Source organism: Guillardia theta (genome assembly GCF_000315625.1).
Source record: "Guillardia theta CCMP2712 unplaced genomic scaffold GUITHscaffold_204, whole genome shotgun sequence".
Lineage (NCBI taxonomy): Eukaryota > Cryptophyceae > Pyrenomonadales > Geminigeraceae > Guillardia > Guillardia theta.
The window spans coordinates 2,992-13,328 of NW_005434472.1; the positions used below are offsets into that span (position 1 = coordinate 2,992).

The window sequence follows — 10,337 nt, forward strand, 5'->3', positions numbered from 1 at the left end:
CCGTCCTCCTCTCTCCTCCACTCCCACTCCTCCTCCCTCCTCCTCTCCTCTCCTCTCCTCTCCGCTCCCTCTCCTCTCCTCTCCTCTCCTCTCCTCTCCTCTCCTCTCCTCTCCTCTCCTCTCCTCTCCTCTCCCCTCCTTTCCTTGCTCACCTCCATCATGCTCTCTGCCATGCTGCTCTTCACTTCTGCTGTCGTCTGCACGAACTCATCGAGCAACACGGCCACAACTGGAATTCGCATCTCAGGGAGGAAACGGAACATCCCGGTCACCGATGTTCATCATGACGATCCCCGTGATCAGGTAGTAGCTAACAAAGAAGAAGTTGATCTGCAGGAGGAAGCAAACTTGAGAAGGATGCAGGCACTTGCAATGGAGCAGCAGAGGGTAGGAAGGAGGGTGGAGGACAGGCATAAGAGAACTCGATAGGAAAGTTGGAGCAGGAGCAGAATTGGCGGCGCAGCAGCAGCGGCAGGGCTCGTCAACAACCGGCAAATCATGGGAGAAGACTCCAGTGTTCATAGGGCGAACGATGTTCGTCACCCAACCGTCTCCTGTCGCGATCTGAAACATCTGATGCCCCAGTTAGCACGGCAGGAGAGCGAGCGGGAGGGAAAGGAGAGGAGAGGACAGAGGTAGCTGGAGCAGGAGCGGCAAAGATAGAGGTAGGGGGGGCAGGAGCGGGAGCGGGATAGGCTAGGACGGTGGTACCGAGCGAGGATGGGAAAAGGAGTGAGATAGCGGGAGCGGCAGCGGAAAGGACGGAGGTAGCAGCGGCAGAAAGGACGGAGGTAGCGGCAGCGGGAGATGAAGGGGGGGGGGAGAGGAAAGGTACCGTGAACAGGGCGAGAGAGAAGCTGCCGAAAAGCTCCTCGTCCTCGGCTCCGAAGAAGATCACGGCCATCACCTTCAACCGCCCAGCATCAGGCCCAGCACATCTCCGGCTGGTGACCCACCGCGTAGAGAGATGAGAAGAGGAGGAGGATGCAGAAGGCGTTGGCGACCGGGACGATGGCGGACGTCATGGACTGAACGATAGCGCGCAAGGAGGGCATCTTCTTGAACAAACGAACCACCTGCGTCCCACTAAGTCACCGAAGACTCAAAACTCCTGCTCCTTCCTGTCCAAAATTGTACACAGCTGTCTCGACCTCCTCCTGTTTTTCTCTCAACTGGCCCAAAGGATTCTACATCATCCCCTCCTGACTTTCCTCACCCCATCCTTGTTCTTCTTTCTCACCCTTGCCCTCCTCCTTGTTCCCCTCCTCCCAGATCCTTGTCCTCTTACCCGAAAGATACGGACGAGACGGAGGAGGCTCACTCCAGGGAGGTTCTGGATCATGAGAGAAACGATGGAGATCACGACGACGATGAAGTCGAAGACCTTGCAAGACACCAACAAGTCACTTCTCTCCCCGCCTCTTCATCTCTTTCCCTCACATTCCAACCGTCCAGGAAGAAGGAAAGGGGGCCGGTTGATATCAGGTTTGCGACGAGCTCCAAGGAGAAGATGACTATGAAGAAGATCTCGAGGGAATCGAACACATGGGACGTGCTGCTCCCGCTCGTTGGGAGCAGCTGGTAGTTGAAAACACTGACGAGAAAGTTGAACATGATGAGGAAGGCAAGGAAAAACTGGACGGGAGAGGACGTGTAGATCGTCCTGACACGGTACTGAAGTCTCGACCGCTTCCCCTGCATGGACTTGAGCCTCTTCTCCTCCTGCCTCTTGCAGTCCTGGATAGCACGCGACCACAGCATGCACGCCTCGTTGCTGGAAGCTCGGAGGGTGTAGGTCCTCCCGCTATTGAACCCGTTTGCCACTGTGAAGATGTTGAAAACCCGTGCCTTCGAGGGAGGGGTCTCTCCCACGTTCCCCAGCATGAACGTGCTGGAGGACTGCTTCTTGTCAGCGCGGGCATGCGCGAGGAACTCTTCCTCATGCTCCATCGAGACCGTCACCACGTCCATGATCGGGATCACGTCCGAGACTTCTGCCCCTGGTCTCCGCGCGAAGGAGATGGCGTCTCTACCGAGCGCTACATACCTCGGCCGCCAAGTCAGCTCCAGAGTCTGCTTCTCCAGCTCCCCCTCCAGCACCAAGTCGTCCCCCGTCGGCAGCTTCCCCCATCCCATGGACAGCCCGCTGAATCCTCCCGGGGCTTGCGGGGAGAGGAGATCGTCCGCTGCAAACTCATCTTCGGTCTCCGCGGAGATGTCTACTTGCAGGCCTTTGCTGCCCCGCCAGGTTGAGGTAACCATGCTGAATGCTCTGTGGGTATGGGATGAGGAGGGGAGGGAAAGAGAACGGCAGGCCGGTAGGTACCAGTCAAGGAGGAGAAGGAGGGAGGCGGTGGGGAGCAGGCAGGGCGTCCGCAGGAGGGGAGCAAGAACGAGCAAGCAAGATCAGTGGGTCTGCAGCAGTCCAGTCAGCGCAGGAACGAGAAATTCGAAGACAGTCTGAATGAAAACTTCCACTAAGAACTAGAGGGGAGAAGACAAGTTGTTCTCTCAGGCGAGGAAATGATAGTACAAGAACCAATGAACATGTAGAAGGAGCAGGGACTGCTAGTCACGAGGACTGTTGCGTGATGACAGCAGTAACAGGGCAGGACTCTCAGTTGAGGGCAGATGAGGGAGGTGAAGGAGAGCGAAAGGGACGTACAGTCTGCTCCATGAAGCCGCTCAAGGGACTGTAGGACAGCTGTAGGAAGGAGAGCAGTATGGGTCAGAGTATGGGTTGGCGGGAGCAGGGCGGCAGGGGAGTGGGCAGGTGTGTGGGGAGGGCAGGAAAACAAAATTTGACTGAAAGGATGATAACCCTCTACCCCACTTTTGACTGGACCAGACTGGGTACTCCATGGTGGGGTCCGGAGATCATGGAACGAGATATTTCAAGCTCGCCTCAAGTATTTACTAGAAGAAGAATAAAGACAGTCATAATTGATATCGAGGATATAGGAAAGCTCTGTTGTTTCGAGTCTGGACTTCAAGTTCGCCTGGGTAATTAAGGAAAATTGCGTCCAAAATTTGAATATGTAAGTCATGTTTCCATGAGTCGTACTCAAATACAAGCGGGTGTGCTGTCGTTACAAGCACAATCGTTATTCTGCAACGGTTGGTAACTGTTCCACGAAGAGGCGCGATGCAGCGGTGGGCGGGGGTAGCTGCATGGGGCGCAGCGATGGTGCTGGTGATGATGGTGGTGCAGCCGTTCCGCTCTTCTCATCCAGTCGTGATGGAGCAAGCCGAATCAGCGCTTGCTCAGCATGAGCAGCAGCGACAGGCTGCCAGGGGCACCATGTCAGGCTCCGTAAAACTCAAGAGCGCTGCCGCCCTCCTCATGGGAACTCGCAAAGTTCGCGCAAAGAAGATGCAGGTTGGTGGCCATGTGGCTCCCGTGGCTCCAAAAAGCAAGCAGGTGCACAAGAAACTGAGCGGCAAGAAAATCTTCGCTAGGATGATGTCTATCATCCACAAGAACGTTGCCGGCCAGAAGAAGCACATGAAGGCGCCTCCTGCTCCTGCAGACATTCCTGTGCCGAAGTCTGCCAAGATGAGGCATGGCAGAGCTATCTCCCTCAAGCAAATTTTGGAGGAGGATAATGCAGATGCTGAGAAGGAAGGGAAGGGGAGGAGGAAGTCACCGACATGGAACTTGACCCACCAACCGGCACCATATATGTGTACCGCGGGAGGGAAGTGAAGACCAACGCCGACGAGATCACAACATTCATTCTTGCTGGTGGATTCGGCGTTGAAGACGTCAAGTACATTGAGGGCGCTTCGGATGCAGATATCCGAATGGCCACTTGGGATAAGGATTGCAAGGCCATCATTTTCCCTCCTCTTCATGACATTCCCGATTTCGGCCCAAATGCTGTGAAGGATCTGCGGGCGTTTGCTTCTCACGGGATGCATCACAGTGGCACGATTCTGTTCATGGGTTCCTCGGTAGAAGTTCACATCATCAACGATGTCTTCGGCTATGAGCTTGAGCAGGACTTCAAACCTGGTCCTTACTACAAGAACGAGAGGGGGGTTCTTGGAACAGCTCTGCAGGATCTACCTGATAGAGTGAACGAATTGGGCAACACCGAGTCTCTTGGAGTGCTGAAGTCTTCCATGCCTCCTGAGTCCAGATCCTACTACGACTCGTTTGGTGACTCAGTGGCGTTCTGCGTTAGGTATGACCTCGGCAGGGTTTGCTATCTTGCTCAAGACTTCAAGTTATTGGAGAGAATGCCCCAATTGCAGGTGGAACTGGCTGAGAGCGAAGATGAGGAGCTGCAGATCGAAGCGGAGCGCGAGCTCGAGGCGCTGGGTAGGAAGACAGACACGTGGTTGGCCATTATGGAAGGAATGCTTCTTACTCCCGAGATCTCCGCGCCTGAGCCCGTGAAGCCTGAATCAGATTGAGCTGTATCCATATTTTTGTAATCAACCCTAACTTCTGAGTATGCTGCTTTTGAGTGTGACTGGTTAGAAAGAATAAACTGTCATAAAGGATGAAGTTGTATGCGCTATGCAATCGTGCCCTCGTCCATACTACCACATCCTTAGGAGAATCTATTCAACCTTTCATCAGTGGCGCATAACATCTCAGAACATTGTTTGCGGTGATAACAGCTAAATGACTCCTTGAATGATACGCATTGAAAACTGTCACCTAAACCTGTGTTAGCGTATGTCGATAGGGGAGATAACATCCATCACCTTGCGGAGCACAAGGCAAGAGCCAGAAGTCAAATTGTCGCCTTCCTCCTCCAATACCTGCTGACTGTATCACATGGATATTCATCAACGCTGGTATGTACGTTTGCATGGATGGTTGCCTTCATCTCTCCTGTTGGGTCCTTGATAACCTGTTGTTGAGATCATTCCATCACAGTTCGGCGAATAACTGTATGGATAGATACTGACCGCATCAGCACAATCATCTAGCAGATTAATAGATTTGACGAATGCAAAGAGCTTGGGAATCTTCTTGAGGTATCCATCTTTCAAGACCTGAGCAATCGTTGTCTGTACAAGAGGGTGATTGCATGTCACTGTTGTAGCCCCTGGTGAAGTGGCTAGGTACACAATGTCATGCGCTTCACTTCCTTGCTGTCTCAGGTCACCTCTGAATGGAGGTATGTCCAAATCCTGACTTTGAAGTCAATTGCAAGGAACTCGTTTCAAAAAAGCAACCTTCAGCATCTTGAGCCAAGTCGGGGACGAGAAATCAGCATCATCGGGGTCTATCGATGCACGCTTGCGACGAAGAGGCAGCTCTAGCATTGTGGAAGTAGCAGGGGTCGCAGAGCATTGAGTCATTCTGCTCAACACGGGATCAGGAACATATTCTAAGCAAGAAGAACATTTGCCAGTCAGAGGGATGATGAAGATGTAACGTGAAGAGAGTAACATCAAAAACGTGGTATATGCATCGATGTCTTACGTCTCTTGCGTTGTTTGTGTCTCGCAGAACCCAGCAGGGCCAGGAATGCTTCGTGTTTCATCCTACAATGCCATCAGCAAATCATCTTTTGCATTTTGTAATCAAACCACTTTCGAGTCTAGGCTGTCATGACATTCTTCTGGCAATTTCCAACGTTCTGCATTAGTCAGTACAGATGCTGTATATACTTCGCCTGAGAGAACTTCGTCTTCATTCCTTCTCCCCCTGAATGACTCCGTCTCTTTTTGAATGAACGAATGCCTCTCTGCTGGAATTTCTGATACTTGTCCCATCCTCTCAACTGTTCTGTTTTCTATATGTCTCACATCTTTTTGCGTAGATGAACTAGATCGTTGAGAAGGTTGACTGTTCTGCCGATTTTCTCCGAAAACAAAGGCATTCCCCTGAGAAGTAGCACATTTGTCCTGGCTCTCGGACAGATGCTCGATATCGACACGTGAATGGTCTACCTTACGAGCAATCTGGCTGAATTTTTGACTATCATTGGGGGGGTTGAAGTCAAAGAGTTTCCCGCTACTTTGGGATGGGCGAACTGGCTGCGATGTTGACTGTGTATTCACAGTCGGCGAGATTTGTGGGCTCGTCAGCATCGATGAAGTATCATGGCTCTCCAGCATTGAACTTAGAAACAATCCTCTAGGGCGAGATGAAAGCGAGGAGGAGTCATCGATGTTCAGATCTTCATCTTCGTCTTCTACATTTCTTCGCCTTGCCCCGCTCGCCAGCGGCAACCTGGCATTGCCAAACAGCGGCATACTGGCGGGAATTTCTGCCTCGTACTGATTTTTAACTTATAACTTTGAGTAAAGTCTCCGCGGTCTGCGCTTTCACTCACTCACGGTGGCAAGTTTGGCGGACGGACTCGGGACTGAGGCCCGGCCTTGGCGCGGGCGGGCGGGCGGCTACTCCGGGCCGCGCCGCACGGTGGCGCGGCCCGCCGTCACCGTCGGCGCCGCAGTCACCGCGAATGCCCAGGCTCCCGGAGTCTGACGGCCGTGCTGCGGGCTGGCAGTAGCTGCCGGGCCACTGAGGCTGGGCCGCCCGGCCGAAACGCCGTAACTGTGGCAGGCCGTGCGGAAGCGGCCGCTCCGAGCCATGATACACTAACTTGAATGTCCCGGGCCGGGACAGACTCAGACTCTAGTTATTGTGACCGTACAGCTATTGTCGAATCACCCCGCGGCGGCGTGAGTCAGCAAACTGATCTCTTGGAAGTTTCAGAGTCTGTATCGGGACTGATCACGGGGCCGCGCTGAGCTGGACTGAGTTTATTCGCTGGGGCTTCTTCATGCCATGATTGGGTCACTTGAGCAAAGAACTTCCTGATTAGTGCCGGCCGACCAAGAGCCTCGTCAGTGGTGAGCCGCCGCATGAAGCTAGCAGGAGGCCCGGAAACGACCCAGGGCGGCTAGGCTTCGGAATCCTCTGGAGACTTGTGTTGCCATCTGCACTCAGATCAGATGATCAAGCCAGCGGTCGGATAGGGGGAGACGTTCACCGGTAGACATGGATGGAGAGTCGGCATGCCCTGTCGAAGAAGTAGTGATCCGAGGAGGACCTGGGAACCCTGACCTTCTTGTTCATCTGGTCCGAAGCGTTAGAGAATCCGAAACATGCTATCAGCCCGAGGTACTTTGAGAGCTTCTGCCTTTCGCCGCTGACTCAGAAATTCAGAGACTTTGACAGTTTCGACTAAATCTGCGCAGCAGCGTCAGTCTGGCGATTCAGGCTGCGGGTCGAGGAGGCTACATGGTGCAAAATGCTTCCTCAAGAAGCAAACGACTTGCTCGTCTTGAAAGCCGAAGATTCCATACGCATTGGTCTCAACAGCCAATTTTCTGAACGCCCCTTGTCCGGTGAGACTGCGACGACCGATTAGGGTGAATCGCACACACTCGTAGACCACCTTTTGTCAAGTTCCAGTGCCAAGTTCATCAGGCATGTCGCAGGATTGGAATGCAGGTTGGCTCCAAGCAGCATGCGAACGGATTTGAAGTCGGGCCCGATGGGGAGCAGGTTGAAAAGAACCCTCGGGCTAGGGTTGTGCTGTTCGTTGCCTGTGTTGTCCACTCCGAAGGAGGTCTCCCACTTGCAGGGGACGCAGCCAAAGAGAAAGATATTTCCTTTCATCCCAATAGGGATTGGAATGTCCTCTTCCTCCTTCTCCTCCGTGACAATATCCTTCACTGGCATATCACCCTCGTCCGGGGTTGCTTTTTCTCCCCCATCATCCGACAACGGAACTCGAGCGCTGCTCTTGTCCGTTTGCACTTTCAACTTCCTCTTTGTGTTTCCCTTCACATACTCCAACCACACCTTCTTTGCATGTGGTCCAACATACACTCGCCCCCAGCATGTGATATTGCTCTTGAGTGCGCTGTGCCACTCCTCAGAATTGTAGGTCTCATTTGAGACTGCAACTAAGGCCTGCGAACAGAGTCAAGTCGAACAACGCCATATAACGACCGAAGGACCATACTTGAAACCCCTTGTTTGGTCTTCCATTCTTGTATGCCTCGGTTGGTACCTGTTGAACACGTCGGGACAAAACCCAAGGAAATCAGTAAATGCGCGCACCATGGACAGAGACGGCTTCGGTCGACATTCGTCCAAGAACGATTCGAAGATAGCTTGGGCCTTGGCAATCACTGAGTAAGCAGACATTGCATGATTCTGACTTACGCAAGACTCAGGGGTGGTCTCGTGCTCGTAGGCCTTCAAGATCTGGTCATGAAGGTGGCTGTGGGAACGTCAGCAGGGAAGGAGCTAGAAACCTAGAGCCCCACCTCCTGGTTTCATCTTTTCTCCGAATCACCATCAAATTTCAGCGGATGAGTCCTAATGACAAAATGCACCCACTTGCTGCCAAATTATAAAGTTCACAGATAAAAATCAATTGTTTTTCTCTCAAGCAAGCAAATGTGTCACGAATCTTCGAAACCTGTGACAGAGTTAATGGAGAAATTCACGGTCAATGAGAACAATCCTAGTGGTACAAATAAAGATAATCTAAGTCACCATCATCAGCCATCAATGCAGCTGGAACGTATCAAACAATCAACAGAATGCACAGGAAAAAATCACTGCAATTTTTTCACGAGTGCAAGAGCATCATCTTGATTCAATGCCAGAAAACGAGAGAGAGAAACTGTCATATGACATGTCTCCTTCTATCGAGGCTCTAGTTTCATCAGAGATCCATGCTTAAGCTCCCCAGACGGTCTACGAACAGCATGACGCCCCTCCCTCTCTCTAAGGAAAGCAAGAAAACCCGTTGCAATCTTTGTGGGTCCTACCACCCCTACCCACAAATCCCATGATTTGTAGGGGTGGGTGCGGGATGATGTGCCCCGGGTCCGGGATCCCGGGGTCCCGGGCCCAGCCAATCCGACTCAGCTGCTTCTTACAACTAATAATAGTAGTATAAATCCGTTACAAATCATCTAGAACCGTTTCCTCTATCTGGCTGCCAGTTCAGTCAAAGGTCAAACTCACCCCCCACACCCACCCCACCCCCCAGCTACCCATTTTATGCTTCTCTAGATCTAACCCCACCCCTCTGTCAACTTCAAAAGTTCCTCACCACGTGATCGGACCCGTTTATATCATACTGGCAGACCCACCCATAAAACTACCCCACCCCGAGTCAATGCGTATTTGTAACCATCAATTGACCTCTACCCTACCCTCATTTGCTCGCTTTGCCTCGTCACCACTACAACTCTCGCTCAGTCGAATAGCAGTGGTGGTGACCCCACCCACTTCCAGCCTTCGCACCCCACCCCGACGTGTCCTGACTTATAAGGGGTACTCCAGCTGTTCCCTAAAACTTCAACTACCGGTGGTATCGACAGAGAACAACCCTACCCCTAGGTTCACCGCTAACTCTACCCACGATTGTAGGCAAATCCTACTACACCTGACAGACCCCCACCCCCTCCTGTTCTAAGCATGCCTCACACGTTTATCCATTATACTACCCCTACCCACTATAAACCTGCCTTTGATACTACCACTACCCATAAAAATCCCTAAAAGTACCCCAGCGAATTCCGCCTAATTGGCTCCTCTCGGGTTCAGAACCCCCACCCCCACCATGAACAATGGAAAGGAGAACGTTTTGTGGTGATAACGGGGTTACAATCACTTCCATTCTAGACCACCCTCCCATTCTCCCATTCTACACGATACAATCTGTGGGTAGATATGATTAAAAAGAAGATAACTAAACATTGCTCTATTATCGTTCAGTACTATCGTTCTCATTTCCACAAGGGGGATGGAGCGACTGCATCTTCAAGCATGTGCTTGACCTTTACCTATAAAATTTCAATATTTCATTTACATTTCTAAATATGCTTTGAGTTATAGAAATCAACGCTGAGACTCCCGAGCCTCGGGTGCTATCCATGGCGGCGGGAAGGCTATGAAGAAGCATATTATCCTGAAGCACGCGGGCACCTCCCCCCTCCCTGCTTCTCCTCCTCTTCCTTCGTCTCCTTCATTGAACCCCAAGGAGTCTTGTGGCCTCACGGTGCATTCTCCCAGCCAGCCGGCTGGGTGGGAAACCGTCTCCGATGGATGGATTGGCTTCAAGAAACTTCGCAGATTTCTGGAACATGGAGGGAATGGCGCAGTGGTTCCCGATGGTGAAGATAATGGAACCAAAAGTCATGGACTTGTAGATAGAGTTAATTGCTCTTCACACGGAGGAGTGGTTGTCGAAAGCAAACAGACCGGGAAGCCCGAAGTCCCTGCCCTGCAAAGCGATCACAAGGCGGCAGAGAATGATGCTGAAGGTAATGATCTTCTCTCCCTCGTGTTCGCATGAACGACTTTCCTGATTTGTTCTGCTCAGGAGCGTGTGGGCCGA

At 52.1% G+C, this 10,337-nt stretch overlaps 4 protein-coding genes across 4 annotated transcripts in view; 1 reads left to right on the forward strand and 3 right to left on the reverse strand.

The window, feature by feature from the left end:
* The window catches only part of GUITHDRAFT_120907 (hypothetical protein), a gene marked incomplete at both ends in the record, with an annotated part of 4,731 nt that extends 2,469 nt beyond the window's left edge, over positions 1-2,262 (reverse strand). The window contains 7 exons of the mRNA XM_005819806.1: positions 153-229; positions 273-330; positions 490-573; positions 836-907; positions 957-1,076; positions 1,289-1,384; positions 1,441-2,262. Coding sequence (XP_005819863.1) covers positions 153-229; positions 273-330; positions 490-573; positions 836-907; positions 957-1,076; positions 1,289-1,384; positions 1,441-2,262 — 1,329 coding nt within the window. The remainder of the gene's footprint in view (positions 1-152; positions 230-272; positions 331-489; positions 574-835; positions 908-956; positions 1,077-1,288; positions 1,385-1,440) is intronic.
* An 883-nt stretch (positions 2,263-3,145) lies between these two features.
* On the forward strand, positions 3,146-4,419 carry GUITHDRAFT_148301 (hypothetical protein; the record flags this gene model as incomplete). Its single annotated transcript, XM_005819807.1, has 2 exons — positions 3,146-3,642; positions 3,699-4,419. The coding sequence occupies 2 exons, from the start codon at positions 3,146-3,148 to the stop codon at positions 4,417-4,419; spliced, it is 1,218 nt and encodes a 405-aa protein (XP_005819864.1).
* Positions 4,420-4,680: 261 nt separating this feature from the next.
* On the reverse strand, positions 4,681-5,319 carry GUITHDRAFT_120910 (hypothetical protein; the record flags this gene model as incomplete). The annotated part of the gene is made up of 5 exons (XM_005819808.1): positions 4,681-4,773; positions 4,818-4,865; positions 4,924-5,075; positions 5,124-5,148; positions 5,194-5,319. 5 exons carry the CDS (start codon positions 5,317-5,319, stop codon positions 4,681-4,683), a joined length of 444 nt encoding a protein of 147 aa, XP_005819865.1.
* Positions 5,320-6,718: 1,399 nt separating this feature from the next.
* On the reverse strand, positions 6,719-8,407 carry GUITHDRAFT_156207 (hypothetical protein). The gene is made up of 9 exons (XM_005819809.1): positions 8,251-8,407; positions 8,147-8,204; positions 8,042-8,101; positions 7,944-7,991; positions 7,371-7,891; positions 7,214-7,326; positions 7,098-7,162; positions 6,963-7,048; positions 6,719-6,909 (listed from the first exon to the last, which is right to left on the reverse strand). Exons 1-9 carry the CDS (start codon positions 8,280-8,282, stop codon positions 6,873-6,875), a joined length of 1,020 nt encoding a protein of 339 aa, XP_005819866.1. The 5' UTR covers positions 8,283-8,407; the 3' UTR covers positions 6,719-6,872.
* Between the last annotated feature and the right edge of the window lie 1,930 nt (positions 8,408-10,337).

What these genes read in the sequence shown, in the direction of transcription:
- GUITHDRAFT_156207 (XM_005819809.1), bottom strand. Translation starts at nt 8,282, where the DNA reads ATGGTGATTCGGAGAAAAGATGAAACCAGGAG. An exon ending in AGAAAAGATGAAACCAGGAG is followed by an intron (nt 8,205 to 8,250) that starts GTGGGGCTCTAG and finishes ACGTTCCCACAG; the next exon opens with CCACCTTCATGACCAGATCT. An exon ending in AGACCACCCCTGAGTCTTGC is followed by an intron (nt 8,102 to 8,146) that starts GTAAGTCAGAAT and finishes GTGATTGCCAAG; the next exon opens with GCCCAAGCTATCTTCGAATC.